Here is a 21,407-nt window from a genome sequence, read left to right as displayed (position 1 = left end):
CTGGTAGTAGGATATATATGTTAACAGGGTGTCACAGAATAAGTCGTACTCATCGTTGAAAATGTCATACATGAGAGAGAAGGACCAAGGCGCAGCGGAAGTGTGGACACTCATGTTTCCTTAATTAACCTGTTTGGGCTAGGGGGCAGTATTGAGAACAAGTAAAGTATCCACTGGAAAACGCAAAAACAGTACTCACGACAGCAAACAGTTTTGCAGGCTCACAAAGCAAGTGCAAAAACAATTCCCCACAACCCCAAAGACAAACACACACACCTATATAGGACTTCCAATCAAAGGCAACTATACACACCTGCCTTCAATTGGAAGTCCCAATCATCAACCCAACATTTAACACAAACCCCCTGCCACATCCTGACCTAGACTAAGCAATACGCCCTCTGCTGGTCAGGACGTGACACAGGGCTGAAAAGTGACTGGTAGTAGGATATATATGTTACAGTTTTTCTCCATTGGTTTGGCTCATTTCTTGAAACAGAAATTACATTCTCAAAACTCTAAGATCATTTGTCAAAACAGTCTTACAGTTCAGCACAACACTGTAGCTCACTTGCAAAAGCTCATATCTCTCCTAAAACTGTTCACTCATGCTTCAAAACTAAATTCCTTTCCCATATAAAGAGTCAGTGCCACGAAAATGGCAAAGATCCTTCTCAATTGCTTTGGCTCATTTCTTGAAACAGACCGGACGTTCTCAACACTCTTGGTGCTTTAACCAAAACAAAATTTCCTTCTCATTTAAACAGTCAGTGCCCCCAAAATGCTTCGTCCCTTTGGCATTGTGTAAGCACTGCAAGTCAAAATGTTTAGATGTTTTGTCACTATGGCAGAGGACCATTGAAATATCCCTCATGTCCACCTTTCAGTCTTAGCCCAGTCCTTCATTGACAATGGTTACTGTACTGTTTTTTGTCTAGCTAACAGAATACAATTGTGTATAAAACTGAAAAAAAGAAATAGGATTTTAGGGTAAGAGTAGCCTCCAAGGTTGCACTCATACTGCCAAGGAAATTGTAACCATTATCATTCACACACATAAAGTAACTTCCATACATCAGAGTAAAAAGAACATGTATACAGCATAATATACTGTAATATAAACACACAAACAAAAAACAATGTAAATTATATGCAGCCTATAGTGCTGTAAATAAAGCTGGAGTTTCACAACTAACAGTTCTTCACTGGTCGCTGTCCTCACCCTCCCTCTCCTGGCCACCATCCTCATCCTCCTGGCCATCCACACGCTGCTGTCTGTCTGGCCACAGATTCTCGTCCACATCACAGCGTATATTCTCCCTTGCGATGCAACGAGGGAAGAAACGGCGTGCATGTCGCAACCATCCCCTACACTGATCTCCTGTAATATCCTCACACGCAGCGTCCATTGCATGGAGCAGGGACCTCTGATCTTGAGCCCGATGCTCATACACTCTCCACCTCCAAGCGGAGAAATACTCCTCAATAGGATTGAGGAAAGGAGAGTAAGGTGGTAGGAACACCATGACCATCCTTGGATGAGTAGTGAACCAGGCCCTGATGAGCGGGCCACGGTGGAAATTCACATTGTCCCATACAATGACATATTGTGGTAGGTGAGGCCCTGCGAGACCTCTCTCATTTTCAGGGATCAAATCAAAATGAAGGCGGTCCAAGAAGATGAGGAGCTTCTGTGTATTGTATGGGCCAAGACTGGGGATGTGAGTGGCCACACCATTCTCAGATATGGCAGCACACATAGTTATATTGCCCCCTCGCTGGCCTGGGACATCCGCCGTGGCCCGGTGGCCAATAATATTACGGCCACGTCTTCGGCCCTTGGCCAGGTTGAAGCCAGCTTCATCCACAAACACGAGGATGTGATGGGTCTCGTTTCCTTCCAATGCCATTATTCTCTACAATAGCGTAAAAAAAGAAAACATCAAATCAGTCATACAGAAGAGTCATACACTACAGTTACAGACAATTACATAGGAATGTTCTATGTTCTCCACAAGTTCAATATACTACTGGCCACTACTCCAGTGGTTCCAAACCTGGTGTGCATGTACCCCTATGCGGAGGTACTACAGGGGGTATTTGACAGAAAGGGGAGGGGGGAAATCATCAATGACTAGACTTACTGAAATGTTACAGAAAAATCCACAGTATTAGATAGATTTACATGGGAGGCACTAATTGCAGCTCTTTGACCCCTTTTCTTATTGTATGTTATATTCTTCAAAATAAGGATTATAATGATAATTGCATCATACAGTAAGCTGCAGTTTTTAGGCGAAATGTTGAAGTCAGATAAATCAAATACTTCCATACCTGGATTACCTGGATACACAAATCAGGTAAAGTGGGTACTGAAGCCAAAAAAGTTTGGGAACCACTGCATAATTGTAAAAAGGTTATCATGATGGACAACCAGTAACTGACTTACATGTACATACTGGTACCGCAGCTCTTTCACTCTATCAGAGTTCCTCTCAAATGGTACCCTGTAAATTTGCTTCATTGTCATCTGATGCTTCTTCAATATCCAGTCTATTGTGGAGTTTCTTATAGAGTTGACATTTTGGAATATGGCATTGTCTTGTAGGATTGCAGCGCGGATCTGTCTCAATGTGATGGCATTATTTGCCATCACCATGTTACAGATCTCTTGTTCTTGTTGTTCATTGAGAAGTTTTCCTCTGCCACCCATGCAAGGTTGTCGTCCAATCCTAAATATAGAAGTCAAAAGACAACACTCCATTCGTAATGTATACCTTATGTATTCCTTACAGAATGAGTTACCTATGTAATTGTATTGTTGTTTTACTTACAGTAACTTTCCCACAATTCTAATGCATCACTGCACAGTGACTGGAATACTACTGTAAACTGAATCATCAATACTGTAGAAAATAAACTATTCCATAGTTTATTTTCTCCAATGTTTTTCTTGTCATTTTTAGTATCATAACATCCCATTGAGGTAAGATATTACTGTAGGCCTATCACACACACACACACACACACACACACACACACACACACACACACACACACACACACACACACACACACACACACACACACACTAAATGAATAGGTAAATGTGTAAATAAATATATTTCTTGCTCTATGCAGTGTCCTGTCCTATACAACATATAATTCCATCATTGACTGACTACACACCTGTTTTCCCTTCGAAAGGTTTGGATGATGGAGGAGACTGTTGAGCGAGGCACATTAGGCTGCACTTGGCGACCTGCCTCCGCCATTGTGAGGCCATGGTTGATGACATGGTCTATAACTGTGGCCCGAATTTCATCCGGGACAGCATGGTGTCTTCGTGCTCCTCGGTCTCTTCCCCCTATTCCACCACCACGCACCCTTACTCCTCCTCCTCCTCCTCTTCTTCTCCCTCTTCCTCTTCCTCGAGCAGGCAGTTGCCCTTGTTCATTTACTTGGCCAGGTGCCTCCATGTTCAGAAATTGTACTGGTCCTGCATGGTCAAGCTCTTTACATACATGTTTGGCAGCATTCACAGTCATGGACAGCACCTGTCAGGTAACTAAACATACTGTTTGATTGGTCATCTGAGATGTGTGAAACTCCTCCTTCGTTAGTCAAGTTCTAGTTTCACCTGACTGTCAATTGCTGTAATAAATTTATCAAATGTTCCAAGGGATTCATATATGGTATTCATGGTATTATGTTCTTGACTAATTTTGACAATTGAACAGACTATTGTGCATGTGATGACTTATACAATGAAATGACGCTGACACGTTTTGGAGCGAACAACCATTAGACTGAGAATCAACAATCAGTTTAGATCGATAAGATCTATTCACTTGGAAATTGTGCTAAATGTAGGCTACATGTACTTAATCATTTGCAAAGATGTACTGAGACATTGAGACATGTACTTAGACATTTGCAATTTGATGAAATGAATGAGAAATTCAATTCTGTTGTGAACAATTGCCAAGTGGTTTGGAGGTTTGTCCATGTAGTTTTGAGAATGTAATTTCTGCTTCAAGAAATGAGCCAAACCAATGGAGAAAAACTGTAACAGGGCTGAAAAGTGACTGGTAGTAGGATATATATGTTAACAGGGCTGAAAAGTAACTGGTAGTAGGATATATATGTTAACAGGGCTGAAAAGTGACTGGTAGTAGGATATATATGTTAACAGGGCTGAAAAGTGACTGGTAGTAGGATATATGTGTTAACAGGGCTGAAAAGTGATTGGTAGTAGGATATATATGTTAACAGGGCTGAAAAGTGACTGGTAGTAGGATATATATGTTAACAGGGCTGAAAAGTGACTGGTAGTAGGATATATATGTTAACAGGGCTGAAAAGTGACTGGTAGTAGAATATATATGTTAACAGGGCTGAAAAGTGACTGGTAGTAGGATATATATGTTAACAGGGCTGAAAAGTGACTGGTAGTAGGATATATATGTTAACAGGGCTGAAAAGTGACTGGTAGTAGGATATATATGTTAACAGGGCTGAAAAGTGATTGGTAGTAGGATATATATGTTAACAGGGCTGAAAAGTGACTGGTAGTAAGATATATATGTTAACAGGGCTGAAAAGTGACTGGTAGTAGGATATATATGTTAACAGGGCTGAAAAGTGACTGGTAGTAGGATATAAATATTTAGGGTAATGTATTAATGGTAATGTCATGTAAACAGGAGTAATCGTGACCAGTAGAGGATAAATACTAATGATAATGGCAATCAATAATCAATGGACAGCAGTTTAATGGAGTAATACTTCTAATCAATAATCAAATTAGCAGCAGCGTAGGTTGTGTCTGAGTGGGTAGAGACCTGTGGATGGACATAGAGTCAGTGTGGATAGTCTGTGGGAGAGGGAGAGCAGTAGTCATTAGCCATTTAACAGTCTTATTGCCAGGGGACAGAAGCTGTTTCGGAGTCTGTTTGTCTGAGCCTTGATGCACCGGTACCGCCTGCTGGACAGGAGAATGGAGAACAGTCCATGTCTCAGGTGGCTGCAGTCTTTGGCAAACCACCTGACATATACAGATGTAGGATCTTCATTTTATCATTTTTTTGTTGCAGAGAATTTTCCTGCACAGCAGGAAATGCAAACTTGTAGTGTATTTGAGTTTTAAAAAGGCTTCTAAAGTTTATAATTTCCATTTTGGAATGTCAGACTTGATTTGCCCTAACAAAAAATGTATTAATCCCTACAAAATGTCCATGAATTATAATCCACATAATAATTCACATTTCCTGTTGCTCCAGAATAATTTTCCTGCTGCAGCAAACTGGCTCAAATTAAGATCCTACATCTGTACGTCCTGGATGGCTTGGAGCTCACCCCCAGTGATGCGATGTGCCATTGGCACCACCCTTTGTAGGGCCTTCCGGTCACGGGTGGTGCGGTTGCCATACCAGATGGTGTAACAACCAGTCAGGATGCACTCAATGGTGCAGCTGTATATTTCCCCCTCCCCACTGTTTCCCGTAGTCTACAATCAGCTCCTTGGTCTTGCTGACGTTGTGGGAGAGGTTGTTGTCCTGGCACCACACTGCCAGTTCTTTGACCTCCTCCCTACCACCGTTGTGTTGTCAGCAAACTTGATGATGGAGTTGGAGTCGTGCGTGGCCAGACAGTTATGGGTAAATGGGGAGTACAAGCGCTAAGCACACACCCCTGAGGGACCCCAGTGTTGAGGGTGAGGGTGGTTAGGCTACAATAACTGAATGTTTTGAAGCATTTGAATTGTCACAATCCTCATAAGAACAATTTGAGAAAGATTCATGAATACAGTAAGCTAGATCCTTTGTGGCACAATATAGATAGGCTTATTGACAATAACCTTTTCTTTTCTTTACAGGAGCTGCAATTTGAGCGACTGACTCGAGAACTGGAAGCCGAGCGGCAGATTGTCGCCACCCAACTGGAGCGATGCAAGCTAGGATCTGAGACAGGCAGCATGAGTAGCATCAGGTGTGTTCAGTAGAGTGGCACCACATGCTCGCTTTCTTTCTTTCTGTCTGTCCTCTGTGATGCAAGCCGCCCCCCCCCCATCCTCTCCCCTACCAGTTTTCATCAGGTGTGTTCAGTGGATTGGCTCTACCTCAAAAAGGGGGTGCTTATATTTGTCATGTTTCACATTAGTTTTTTGCATATCCCAACTTCCCCTGAGACACCCTTGGAGAATGGGGTCACGGCTAGGGATCAGCCATTATTGATGGCGACCCTGGAGCAATTAGGGTTAAGTGTCTTGCTCAAGGGCAGATGGACATAATTTTCACCTTGTCTGCTTGGCGATTCAAACTAGCAACCTTTTGGTTACTGGCCCAGCGCTCAAACCGCTAGGCTACCTGCCGCTCCCAGTCCCCCTACCTGTCTGTTGCATTAGCTGTGCTCAGTTAGCTGAAAAATATTTTGTAGCTTTCCATCAGAGACAGACAGTACTTCGAACAATATGGAGGTCAGCGTTGATGTTGCTGAAATCCTGGGTAGAGATATGAAATTAACAGCCAGGTTTTGTGGTTTTTATTTGTATTTTATTTCACCTTTATTTAACCAGGTAGGCCAGTTGAGAACAAGTTCTCATTTACAACTGCGACCTGGCCAAGATAAAGCAAAGCAGTGCGACAAAAACAACAACACAGTTACACATAAACAAATGTACAGTCAATAACACAATCAAAAAATGTATGTACAGTGTGTGCAAATGTAGAAGAGTAGGGAGGTAAGGCAATAAATAGGCCATAGAGGTGAAATAATTACAATTTAGCATTAACACTGGAGTGATAGATGTGCAGGTGATGATGTGCAAGTAGATGATGATGTGCAAGTGTTGCCAGATTCCAGTGTGAAAAATGCTGTTCACTTTGGAGAAAAGAAAACATATTGAAGTTGTTTTACCCCTACCCCACCAATATCACATCTTTCCAATCTCAGAACAATAAAGACACCACTGGGCGAAAAGGGTCAATATCAGGGGATATTTTATCTTTATATTTCCGGATATCTGACATTTTATTAGATATAAGGCGTAGACATCCTCCAGATACCCATGTCCTTAATTTCATATATGGAGCTAGGATACTCTACGTAATGGAACAGTTTCTATGTCCAATCTGGACCTCAGAAATCTCCCTGCTACCGTATGAGTCCAGGGAAATATCTGGGTTGAGATCTCCTCAAGACATGCACCTGATGCGCGTGCACCCGCTTACATACTTGTTGAATATTTTAACTCCGGAAAGGGTATGTGTCAACATGCCTTTATAGTTAGGCATGAACGGATCCACATACTTTCAGAAATGTATCATATCTGTAGTCATTACCTGAGCATTTATGGATCCACATTGTTTTATTTTATTAACCATTTCAGTAGATATCCTTATATGATATTTAATATTCATCCCCATATGTCTGATCAAAAATGGGATAAATCCGACTCATGATCAATGTCCAGCGCCCAAATGATTTGACCTGTTCAGGAGCCGAAAATCATTGTAATTCATCACATGAAGATGGCATATATGAGCATTTGTACCATATTTAGTAGTAGGATACAAGGCACGAAAAGGCAAACATCTTCATATTTTATCCAAAGTACATCTCTGCTATTTCTGTTTAAAAAATACAGCATAGCAAATCCAGAGCTCCAATTACTACACGTTTCCTGTAAAGATGCAAATGTCGATCAATCTTCGCTGAAAATGTATTTTGTTTATTTAACAGAAAATTAAAGTTGCACACCCTCAATACCCCTGCCTGCTCTGTGTGTTATGGATGCGATGGGTGCAGATTGGGTTGTCAGCGGTGCCGGTGCCGGTCCGTCGCAGTCCAGACCCAACATGGTGGTAGTGTTGGTCTGTGATCCACTGCAAACTGTCAATGCATAAATCATTAATCAAAATTGTGTCAATATTGCAAGAAAATATTGTAATTTCACATAAGCATACAACAAGGTAGAAACTCTACCTGCTTCATTCATGATGAGAAAACTAGCTAACTGGAACAAGCTAGCTAGCTAAGTTGCTAGCTAAGTTAGTTAGCTAGCTATCTTATATTATCCAGTAATACAATAAGCCTAATCATTTTTAAAGTTTAGCTAATGTCTGAAAGAATTATATGGATTTAATATTTGCCAAATTATTGAGCATGTCCTCAAAACTAAAATAAGCATCAGAAATTGTCCTTATTTAGCATATCAAAAAGCATATCAAGATCCTGATATGGGCCTCAGTCAAGATCATATGCATTGTATGTGCTCAGAAAATATACTATGTAGACCTACTGTCAGTATTTATGATCAAATAGAGAAAATAAGATGTTCACATTGGCCTATCTCAGGATATCTAATGAGTCAATATCCGACCATACCATGTAGGATGTACTAAGGGAATCCAAAAATGATTTGTGCATGAAAGAAAAATATGGATTTCATATTTTGTCAAATTATTGAGCGTGTGCTGAAAACTCAGAAATGCATCAGAAATTGTCATTTTTTTTCAGTATATCAAAAAGCATATTAAGATCCGGATATGGACCTCAGCCAAGAGAAGCCTATCTGGAATCAATATAGCTTAATATCTTGAATGTGTTGAAAAAACACAGATATGCAATGTATACAGTTAGTATTTGTCAACATGATGAGAGAAAATATGATGTCACATATCTCAGGATATTGAATGAGTCCATATCCCGCCATAGGAAATGTCCATGTGTGATATTCGGAGTAATCCCAATATCATATATGTCTAAAAGACACATCTGGATTCAGAATTTGTTAGTATATGGTGCAAATCCACAAACCTCAAAATATGCATTGGAAATGGTCTGTATTCTCTAGAATATCAAAAACGTGTAATGTAAAGATATCGCCTGATATGGGCCCTTTTTCCAAAATTGCTGATTCTGATTTCCAATTAACAAATCTTAAGCACTAAACGAGGGGTGTTAAACTCATTTTGCCCCTCGCCTTCAACGAGGTCTGGAGGGCCTCACTGAAAATTGGTTATATATCCTTGCAGTAAAAATTTGCCAAAAATTGTCTTCTATCCATCGTTTTAAATTTTTTTTATGCTCCCTGACTGTCTAGCTTTCTTTTCTGTGATTATAAGTGAGCTGGATACATTCAAGAAACTGTATGAATCTAGGTCCATTATCATTTCTACACCGTTTTGATAAGGTTTTAGTTCTTTTTTATTAAATTGAGTTTGTTTTCCCCCTCAAAATCCCTGACTGTCGAGCTTTCATTTTAGTAATTATTAGCGAGTTGGACACAGTCAAGAAACTGTCTCTCCATAGAATCCTTTTTAATAGAATCAGCAGTGGAAAATGTTGCGTGGGATTTATGAAAGTCTGTCTAATCAGAGAACCATATGTTACTTCATCAGTTAACTCAAACCAAGAGGGTCAGACACCTGCAGATTCAAAGAAACTCAAAAGTTTCTCATCCACAGTATTATTATACCAGCCTGCTTGCTGTTGCTGGGTCTGAAGACTTGTGAGTGAGATTCACAGGCCTCACATTGTTAGTTTACTAACTGGGTTGAGTAAGGCATATCTATGACATTGTATTCTGTCAAGACAGGACAGTAAGGCACCCCAAAGCGTCTACATTTGTGGTTAGTGTCCATTTAGCTTGAGTTGTTCTAACAAAATGTTGGTGAGCTTGACTGAACTGAGGAACCAGTGTGTTTGTCTTTGTTTGAGTGTGATGCAGTGGGCCTGTTTCCCATGACATTTCATCCAGACACTTTTATCACTTTTATCACAGTTTTCAACCTGCAGTCAATACATTAGGCAAGCTCGTACCCACAGTTAACTCTTATTCAAGACTTCCAAAAACAGATTCTTTACCCCCTCATTTCCCATTCAGAAATTGATTACAGTTGACTGAAATATTACGGTTGATTTGACTGACCTTTAAAAACATTCCCCCTTACATGACGACAGCTCATCTCCTCTCAGACTGTGTATATCATTAAGATGGGTTGTTCCCAAGTCTTTCAAATGGATAGTTTGGAGGGCAGACTGATTTACCTGTCAGAAAGGTTTGATGCAAAAAAAGAGGATGCAAATTGATTTTCTTGCTGAATCAGTGTTGTATGAAGCTGGAATGACATTCCCTGCTCCTCCTCCACTGAACCTGAGCGGTGTGTCCCTGAGGTAACTGAAGGTCACGGTGAAGGTCAGGGTGGGGTCAGTAATGGGGGAGCTGTTCTCTCCTCTGACAGACAGGAGATCAGATCCCATTTATCCCTCTGATCATTTATTCATGAGAGACCACACCAGCCAGGCCTATGGGTTAGCAAATAAAGAATCCAATAATGGATGCTACTTGTCAATATCTGTGTGTCTATGTTTTACGTGACCTGAGGTGGTGTCTGTAAGCTGCCAATCAAGTATGTGATCTGATTAAATATTTTATGACTGGTTTCTTATTCAACATTTATGAATCAGACTTTCAGTATGCATCTGTGTTTTACTGTGATTGAAATAATCAAAATCCCAGAGGAAATGTGTCACAGAACCTGAAAGCACAGTGAAAAACAATTGCCTGTAGACACCATCTTCTTTATCCTTAATGCACTCTACACACTGCTATATTTAATCATGTGTCCTAAATATTTTGCATCACATCCACTTCAATGAATAAAATAGACAATTGCAGCTCTGACATTCCATCACACACACCTCTTTTTTCCCCATATTTGCCTCAGCACAAATTATGGATAGACCGTTCCCTGGGGCCAAGTCTGGTCTAGTTCATTGCGGTGGCTATGTTTGTCCTGTATCTTCAGGAATTCAGGTGGACAGCATTGTGCTAAACTGAGAGCCCTTGCTCATAGGACTGCAGCCTGCTTATCTAATAGTCTAACAGGGGCTCCTGTAAGCAGAGCCCAGGTGTCTCCCCCAAACAGATGCTGCTTGTGGTAAGGTGGTGGTTCTTTGCTCCGTTCAGGCCGGAGCGAGCCACTTCCCAGGGTGTGGGTTTGTCTGCCTCCTAAATGCTGTCTGTCGGGCACAGCGAGGACATATTAAGCAAAAGCTGTCAGAGCGTTTGCCTGCCAGCTTAGTCTCTCCTAGCCTGTGGCTTTAGCACATTCTACAGTATGAAATGCACTGGGCTACATCCCAAATGGCACCATATTCACTTTATAGTGCACTACTTTTTACCAGAGCCCTATGGGCCCTGGTTAAAAGTAGTACACTATATAGGAAATAGGCTTTCATTTAGGATGCATCCTTAGAGTGAGAGACGTTATGGTGCGTGTGTGGTATTGGGCTCTTCATTGCTTTCAATGTCATCATGTTGGAATTTTGACAACTGACACGGTTTGATATGGAAATGTGGAAAACTGGGATTGGGATCATGAAATGCATGTTTCACTACGGTTTCAGAATCAACATAACAGCAGGAAAATGGTATTGCAATTGCCACAATAGATCTCTGTTGTTCTGCATCAGACTGCAGATTGATCGTGCTCTTATGGTGTATTGAAAATCCTGTATGAAATATTGGGCTGTTGTCTTACATTTAAATAAAAAAATATATAAGGACATTTGGAGTCCCCCCCCCCCCTCCTGTTAAATTACATCATATGAAATTCTAGTATAAGTCTTCTAAATGCCATGCTCACTATTACTGGCAACTTTATGCTCTGATGAAACAATGCTGGATTTTATTAAAGGGCACCCAACGGCAATGGCTTTGAGTCGTGAATACAGTTCAGGTGAATGCATTATATTTTCATACAAACATTTTTTTTAAAGTTGATTTGACATGACATCAAAGGACTGTATGGAATCAAGGATCACACTGTGATCACTTTCAGTTCATATTTCTGCATGACGCTATAAGGGAATGGTCTCGATAATGGATGCTACTCACCCCCTACTCCACTGGTCTCTCTTTTTCTCTCTCTCTATCCATTGACTCTGTTTATTCTCCTTACAAAGCCATCACCTGTATTCTAAATGACAGCATCTGGTACGATCCATAAGGTCTTCTTTATTGATCTAAACATGTGGCAAGGTTAAAGACTTCTTGCAATTGAAGGCAATGGAATGAATTCCTGGAGTAATAAGCCTTTTAAACCCTCCTGCTCCCCCACCCTTCCATCCCCCGTCTGCTGTCTACCCTGGAGTGCCCCAGACAGACCTTGTCTGATTGTAAAGAGTATTAGTCTTATTAAGGCTGTCTGGGCGTCTGAATGACTCATACTAACTGCCTTCCCTGTACAGTAGGGAAAGACAGAGCGTATTGATTCGCCTGCCAATCCGTCATGCCAAAGCAGTGATGAAAGCTTCCAAGCTACCCCCAGTCTGACTGACTGGCTGACGGTCAAGGCTTTCGCTGAATGACTCCGGCTTAACTCTGTAGACCGGCCTTGTTGACAGAAATACTCGAGATCCAGCATCCAGGACGACATTAGACTTACTGTAACCCTGAGACTAGAACCGTCAGGCTAGCTGGAACTGGCAAACACAATACAGAAACAGATGAAGTTGGGTTTGGTTGGGATTAGAAAATAAAAAAGAGAAGAGACAAATGGTTTATTGTGTCTCTATGAATCCAGAATAACCCAGTCAGTTGCTGCTCTGCTCTTCCCTCCAACATGTAACGCATCATCACCATGGCTCCATGCCACAAATGCTATAAAATGCAAGCAGACATGGTGCTGTTGTGGAATCCCACAGCTTTAGAGCTTGCAAGAAAGGCATTTCGGTGTACGTTTCAATAGCAGACATACAGTTGAAGTCGGAAGTTTACATACACTTTGGTTGGAGTCACTAAAACTAGTTTTTCAAACCTCCACACATTTCTTGTTAACAAGGTATAGTTTTGGCAAGTTGGTTAGGACATCTACTTTGTGCATGACACAAGTAATTTTTCCAACAATTATTTACAGACAGATTATTTCACTTATAATTCACTGTTTCACAATTCCAGTGGGTCAGAAGTTTACATACACTAAGTTGACTGTGCCTTTAAACAGCTAGGAAAATGACAGAAAATTATGTCACGCCTTTAGAAGCTTCTGATAGGCTAATTAACATAATTTGAGTCAATTGGAGGTGTACCTGTGGATGTATTTCAAGGCCTACCTTCAAACTCAGTGCCTCTTTGCTTGACATCATGGGAAAATCAAAAGAAATCAGCCAAGACCTCAGAAAAATAATTGTAGACCTCCACAAGTCTGGTTCATCCTTGGGAGCAATTTCCAAACACCTGAAGGTACCATGTTCATCCTATAGAAAATGTGTGGGCAGAACTGAAAAAGCGTGTGCGAGCAAGGAGGCCTAGAAACCTGACTCCGTTACACCAGCTCTGTCAGGAGGAATGGGCCAAAATTCACCCAACTTATTGTGGGAAGCTTGTGGAAGGCTCCCCGAAAAGTTTGACCCAATTTAAACAATTTAAAGACAATGCTACCAAATACTAATTGACTGTATGTAAACTTCTGACCCATTGGGAATGTGATGAAAGAAATAAAAGCTGAAATAAATAATTCTCTCTACTATTATTCTGATATTTCACATTCTTAAAATAAAGTGGTGATACTAACTGACCTAAGACAGGGAATTTTTACTGGGATTAAATGTCAGGAATTATGAAAAACTGAGTTTAAATGTATTTGGCTAAGGTGTATGTAAACTTACAACTTCAACTGTATCTAAATCAGTTGGTCGAGACACTACCATCTTGGATCTGATTCTCTCACTGAGCCATCCTAAATATATCCCTGGACATCTGCCACTCAATAATACAGGTTGGCCATTGCTCATCACTACTGATAACAAATATGTCCTTGATCTCTTAATGGAGCAAAGAGTTCTGGCCCAAAACCATCTGACAGCTTAGCCTCCTTCCATGTGTCTGCCAGGGCCAGCTAGAGAGACTTTCCTTCTCTGCCCGGGAACCAGGGGTCTGTCACACCAGACTCAGCCAAGTGGAGGGGTCGTGTCTCAGTAGGATGCGAATCTCATGGTGAAAACCAACATGGGTTTTCTCTTCTGATTCAGGCTCAGTTCTTCTTGGACCATTATCAACAAAGAAGGTCCAATTTGGCAGGATATGAATTCAATTTCTCCAATTTAAAGGTTCACAGGAGACAATTTGGTCGGACCTCCTACCGTTCGTCATACAGGGCCTCTAATCATCAACCTCCTCTTCAATGAGAGTTATAAATGGCGGTGCCTGGAGTATGTGACATAGACATGCAGGCCAAGTCGTCAGGTATCAAAACTAATTGGCCAGGGGGACCTGGGCGCACTGACAGTTAGGTGTCTTCAGTGCTAACATTAGGATAATAGAAATCCTTTCAACCTGACAGTGAATCAAACAGCAGGAACACAGACAGCTCCCTAACAAAGGAAAATGTGATTTACTGAAGCTAATGAGGGGAGACCAATAGCTGAAATCCAATTTCAGTGAAAGTGTAGAAGAAAGAAAATGGTCAAACTTCCAACAGAGGTAGGCTTAGGTTTCCCACACCATTATGCTGTATCCTATTCCAATGAATCATAATGCCTAAGTCAGACCATGTGTGTTTCTGAGACATGAGCGAGGCTACTGTAGCATCTAGGATATTAGAATCAACATGAACATTATCCAAAGCGTGGCCTATGAGCTTCGTAGAACCTATTATTGCTAATATCCAAAACCTGTGTGACATGAAGTTTTGTTAGTTTTGGCTGTTGAAATACACGATTGAGCCCCTAATCAGAGATCTCATATTGCACCGTATTCCCTATATAGTGAACTACCCTGTGAAAGGTAGTGCACTACCTAGGGAATAGGGTGCTATTTGGGACACAGTCAGGGTGTTTTATCTGTGCGGTTAACAAATAATTAAGAGTCATTATGGCGATCCAGGGATGTACCTGGCTACTTCCCCCCCTCCCTCACAGGAGCTGCCTGGCAAACCTTCACTGTAATGAAGCTTCCCTCTCCCTTGACTCAGCAGATATCCCAACTCTACAGTTGATCTGTTTCTCCTGGGATTTAAATTAGGGGGAATGAATTTACATCAGGGCTATTTACCTCTTCTCACAGTCACAGACCAAGCTTCTCACTCATGTTTTTCCACCTATTATTTCAAGGCACTAATGCGCACTAGGGATACAGATCCTGAAAGGAGGGCACAATGGGAGGTATGATGAGCATGATCTCTCGCTCGCCCACTCCTGTAATGGACGCTGGGGGTGTCTCAGTTCTTTTAGCGGATGAGTGCCTTTGGGATGTACTCATTCATGACATGGAATCCCTCTCACATCATGACACTGACCCCACCAGTGCAGTGCAGCGCCCATTGAGTGGATGTTACTCTGAGTGGGGGTAACTAAGTGATTAGGTAAAACCATACCCCTCTCTCAAGCATCTTAACAATCCTTTCACTGGTGGCAACATGCTCTCTGATCAAATGAGAGGGGCAACCACACCTGCAAAAATAGATATCCTAACAATTTAGTTCAACACAATATTATGTATTTAGCTACTCTGCTATTTCTATCTAATCACATAATTTTGAACTCTATGCCCACTGACACCATTAGATGTTACTAGGTGAAAGTAGTCCCCCTCTCTATCCCCCATTCTATCCTATAAAAAGGTAGGCTATATGAGAAGTGCTATACTTTTTTATAGGATAAAGTGGGGGACTACTTTGTACTACATTTGTCCACTCCAGTCAGTGAGTAACTAGCTACTCCATATTTATAGGATATATAGTGTGGGACTAATTTGTACTAGATTTGACATCTCCACTCTCCAGTCAGTGTCAAGCTCCACTACTCCAAATCGGCGCGTCCCTCTCTCCCTGTCCTCTGTGTGGGCCTGCCACTGTGACCCCCAGCAGTGTGTGGCCCTACTCTCCTCTGCTCTCCTCTGCTCTTTCCTTTCACATTCATCTGTAGGGAACAATGGATGTCTCCCTGCCTCTGTTATATACACTGTCACAGCCTCTCACACATCATGGGGGCAGTGGCTGGGAAGTGGAATACTACTCCTCCTCACTGCTCCAGCACAGTATCCATTTTATGAATATTTGATCAAGATCTGCCTTGAAGGTGAGTTGCGGTGTCCAAATGCCAGACGCGACACAAGGCACATTGCAATATTGATGCTCTCATCTGTACTGTATTTGCACAGAAAAAAATAGGAAAGCTTCTGATGGGCCCTCGTGCCATGAACGATGTGCATGTTGAGTACCAGTCAGAAGTTGGGACAGACCTACTCATTCAAGGTTTTATTTTTATTTTTTACTATTTTCTACATTGTATAATAATAGTGAATACATCAAAACTATGAAATAACACATATGGAATCATGTAGTAACCAAAATAAATGTTAAACAAATCTAAATATATTTTAGATTTTAGATTCTTCAAAGTAGCCACCTTTTGCCTTGATGACAGCTTTGCACACTCTTGGCATTCTCTAAACCAGCTTCATGAGGTAGTCACCTGGAATGCATTTCAATTAACAGGTGTGCCTTGTTAAAAGTTAACTTGTGGAATTTCTTTCCTTCTTATTAATGCATTTGAGCCAATCGTTTGTGTTGTGACAAGGTAGGGGTGGTATACAGAAGATAGCCCTATTTGGTAAAAGACCAAGTTCATATTATGGAAAACACAGCTCAAAAAAGCAAAAAGAAACAACAGTCCATCATTACTTTAAGACGTGAAGGTCAGTCAATCCGGAAACTTTCAAGAACTTTGAATGTTTCTTCAAGTACAGTCACAAAAACCATGAACCACTATGATGTAACTGGCTCTCATCTAGACCGCCACTGGAAAGGAAGACCCAGAGTTACCTCTGCTGCAGAGGATAAGTTCACTAGAATTACCAGCCTCAGAAATTGCAGCCCAAATAAATGCTTCACAGAGTTAAAGTAACAGACACATCTCAACATCAACTGTTGAGGAGACTGCGTGAATCAGGTCGAATTGCTGCAAAGAAACCACTACTAAAGGAAACCAATAATAATAAGAGACTTCCTTTGGCCTCAAAACATGAGCAATGGACATTAGACTGGTGGAAATCTGTCCTTTGGTCTGATGAGTCCAAATCTGAGATTTTTGGTTCCTATCGACGTGTCTTTGTGAGACACAGAGTAGATGAACGGATAATCTCCATAATGTGTGGTTCCCACTGTGAAGCATGGAGGAGGAGGTGTGGGGGTGCTTTGCTGGTGACACTGTTGGTGATTTATTTAGAAATCAAGGCACACTTAAGCAGCATGGTTACCACAGCAATCTGCAGCAATACGCCATCTCATCTGGTTTGCACTTAGTGGGACTATCATAAGTTTTTAAACAGGACAATGACCCAACACACCTCCAGGCTGTGTAAGGACTATTTGACCACGAAGGAGAGTGATGGAGTGCTACATCAGATGATCTGGCCTCCACAATCACCCGACCTCAACCCATTTGAGATGGTTTGGGATGAGTTGGACTGCAGAGTGAAGGAAAACCAGCCAACAAGTGCTCAGCATATGTGGGAACTCCTTCAAGACTGTTGTAAAAGCATTCCAGGTGAAGCTGGTTGAGAGAATGCCAAGAGTGTGCAAAGCTGTCATCAAGGCAAAGGGTGGCTATTTGAAGAATCTAAAATATTAAATCTATTTTAATTTGTTTAACACTTTTTTGGTTACTACATGATTCCATATGTGTTATTTCATAGTCTTGATGTCTTCAGTATTATTCTACAATGTAGAAAATTGTCAAATTAAAGAAATACCCTTGAATGAGTAAGTGTGCCCAATCTTTTGACTGGTACTGTATGTAAATTGAAAAGTATTTAGTCTGTAATGTCTTTTTTGTTATGTGTCGGATTCCAGTAAGACCAGCAGTCACCATTGACGTTGGCTAATGGTGATCCTAATAAATCAAATCAAATGCGATGCATTCCCCCACATACATGTTGTGGGAGATAGGGTTTGTACTGTGCACATGCATCTCTATGAAATGTATTTCAGTCTTACTGCACTGTACATTCAGTAAGGGGGGAGGGAGTCCTGTGAGGGAGTCTTTGGTTGAGCATGGCGCTTACCAATACAGTGTTGTGGGTTCGCATCCCACGGAGGACCAGTACGAAAAAAGTCTGAAAATATATATCGATTTCAATTAACCAGGAAAAGCCCATTGAGACCCAGGCTGCGGTTCAAACTCATAAAAGACACAACCTCGTCCACTTACCCTCACCTTATGCCCTTGGGGGAATCCCCATCACCATCTTGGAGGGCGGTCCAAAGGATTAGCCAAGCAAGGGAAGTTTGCAACGTAAGCCCCTCAGCCCTCGTTTTTAGTCGAGTTTGTGTACAATTATGTTCACTTCGGAGCCTGAAACTCCCCATAATTCAATTTGGGACAATTGTACATCCGCTAAGAAAAGTCAGCCAAAAATTAAAACCTCAACGTCAATATGGAGTCAACATACAAGTGTAAGTAAAAACAAATGTAAATAAGTTCGATATTGTGCTACTAATGCACATGACGGTACAAACACGTCTCCTGAAAGTAATGATGTTTTTGTTTGGTTAGCTTTTGGAAATTGTAGAAATAAAACATTTTCCTTCTTCAGAAGTTCCAGCTTTGCAGGCTAACGTTACTTAGCTAATTCATTTGCTATATTAATAATTATATATTTAATGTAAGTAGACATGCAATCATAATTCACTGTAGCACATATAAAGCACCCACAAGCTACCGGTGGCTGAAAACACAATCATAGCGGCATGAAAGAGTGACGATTTTCCGGGCAAGGGCGGGCAATTTAAAAATCATTCCTTCCTCCCTCGCCCCTTGCCCTGCAAGTGTATTCTCGTCAGACGTCATGATACGTCATCAGAAGTGCCCACTTAATTTGAGGGCTGAGGGGATAGGGTGTATTTTAAGTGTTTTGACTGCAGCCCCAGAGTCTCTTTTTCAAGGGAGACCTGGCCAAGAAGGCAGCAACAATCAATACATTACAGAATTAAAACATACAACAACATGATCCAGCCTAAAAAAAGCATTTACAATCCTCTGTACCAGTCTCCCATCAAAATGTTTATATTCATTCAGTGGCGCTAACATATCTAGATGAAGCATGGATTGTAGACTATTCCATGCCTCTGGTGCACAAGATGAGAAGGCAATCTTGCCTAATACTGTAAATGTCCTGGGGTCGTTAAGTAGCAACCATCTAGCAAACCGGGTATGGTAACTGCTGGTGGTGAAGGAGACCAGACTACAGCAGTAAAGAGGGAGTTTACCCAAAAGGGCTATGTAGCTGAACACATACAAATGTAGCTTTCTGTGCATATAAAATTAGGTCCAACCCACCATTTGGTACAAGGTGCAATGGTGGGTGACTGACTTGGCATTTGTAATAAAGCGCAAGGATGCATGATAAACAGAGTCCAGTCTCTGTAAGACAGATGAGGCTGCATGCATATACAACAAGTCACCATAATCAATTACAGAGAGAAAAGTGGCCTGACCAAGCCTTATTAAGAAAATAAAAACCCAATTTCAATTTAAGCTTCCTCACAAGATTATCCATATGAACTTTAAAGGACAACTTGTCATCCAACCATATAAAAGGTATTTGTAGGATGAGGATAAGCCACCAGATGTGACAATGCTAACCTTCTCTGTCTGAGTGCGAGCTCTGGTAAAGGTCATACATTTCGTTTTTTGTACATTCAAGACCAGTTTCAGACCTTAAAGGGATGTGTGCAGTGACTGAAAAGCAGTCTGGAGCTTTTCAACAGCCTGAATCAGAGAAGGAGCACATTAATATGACTGTATCATCTGCATATAGATGTAACTTTGCTGGTTGCATCCCATTTCCCAAATCATTAATACAAACTGAAGACGAAAAAAAATATTTGAACCCTGGGGCACATCTCTATTAATCTCAAGAAAGCTAGACTTGTGATTGTCAGCATTTACACATTGTGTTCTGTCAGAAAGATAGTTCCTAAACCAATTTACTGACCCTTCACTGAGACCAATGTTACTGAGTCTAGCTAGCAGCAATTCATAGTTGTTGTTTTATCAAGTGCGTTTATGATGTAATTTGCCACTGCCATAGCTGCAGTTGTGGTACTGTGCCCCGATCTTAATTTAATTTTTTATTTCACCTTTATTTAACCAGGTAGGCAAGTTGAGAACAAGTTCCCATTTACAATTGCGACCTGGCCAAGATAAAGTAAAGCAGTTTGACACATACAACAACACAGAGTTACACATGGAGTAAAACAAACATACAGTCAATAATACAGTAGAAAAATAAGTCTATATACAATGTGAGAAAATGAGGTGAGATAAGGGAGGTAAAGGCAAAAAAAGGCCATGGTGGCGAAGTATATACAATATAGCAAGTAAAACACTGGAATGGTAGATTTGCAGTGGAAGAAAGTGCAAAGTAGAAATAGAAATAATGGGGTGCAAAGGAGCAAAATAAATAAATACAGTAGGGGAAGAGGTAGTTGTTTGGGCTAAATTATAGATGGGCTATGTACAGGTGCAGTGATCTGTGAGCTGCTCTGACAGCTGGTGCTTAAAGCTAGTGAGGGAGATAAGTGTTTCCAGTTTCAGAGATTTTTGTAGTTCGTACCAATCATTGGCAGCAGAGAATTGGAAGGAGAGGCGGCCGATGAAGGAATTGGCTTTGGGGATGACCAGTGAGATATACATTTACATTTACGTCCTGCTGGAGCGCGTGATACAGGTGGGTGCTGCTATGGTGAACAGCGAGCTAAGATAAGGGGGGACTTTACATAGCAGGGTCTTGTAGATGACCTGGAGCCAGTGGGTTTGGCGACGACTATGAAGCGAGGGCCAGCCAACGAGAGCGTACAGGTCGCAGTGGTGGGTAGTATATGGTGCTTTGGTGACAAAACGGATGGCACTGTGATAGACTGCATCCAATTTATTGAGTAGGGTATTGGAGGCTATTTTATAAATGACATCCCCGAAGTCGAGGATTGGTAGGATGGTCAGTTTTACGAGGGTATGTTTGGCAGCATGAGTGAAGGATGCTTTGTTGCGAAATAGGAAGCCAATTCTAGATTTAACTTTGGATTGGAGATGTTTGATGTGAGTCTGGAAGGAGAGTTTACAGTCTAACCAGACACCTAGGTATTTGTAGTTGTCCACATATTCTAAGTCAGAACCGTCCAGAGTAGTGATGCTGGACGGGCGGGCAGGTGCAGGCAGTGATCGGTTGAAGAGCATGCATTTAGTTTTACTTGTATTTAAGAGCAGTTGGAGGCCACGGAAGTAGAGTTGTATGGCATTGAAGCTCGTCTGGAGGGTTGTTAACACAGTGTCCAAAGAAGGGCCAGAAGTCTACAGAATGGTGTCGTCTGCGTAGAGGTGGATCAGAGACTCACCAG

At 41.3% G+C, this 21,407-nt stretch overlaps 1 protein-coding gene across 3 annotated transcripts in view; it reads left to right on the top strand.

Moving 5' to 3' along the window:
• The window catches only part of LOC115157060 (catenin delta-2), a 160,159-nt gene that overhangs the window by 59,528 nt on the left and 79,224 nt on the right, over window positions 1-21,407 (top strand). For all 3 annotated transcript variants that reach the window (XM_029704954.1, XM_029704953.1, XM_029704955.1), the window contains one exon: window positions 5,879-5,991. In XM_029704954.1, coding sequence (XP_029560814.1) covers window positions 5,879-5,991 — 113 coding nt within the window. The remainder of the gene's footprint in view (window positions 1-5,878; window positions 5,992-21,407) is intronic.

Source organism: Salmo trutta, chromosome 21 (genome assembly GCF_901001165.1).
Source record: "Salmo trutta chromosome 21, fSalTru1.1, whole genome shotgun sequence".
Classification (NCBI taxonomy): Eukaryota; Metazoa; Chordata; class Actinopteri; order Salmoniformes; family Salmonidae; genus Salmo; species Salmo trutta.
This window is presented reverse-complemented; position numbering and strand designations above follow the sequence as displayed.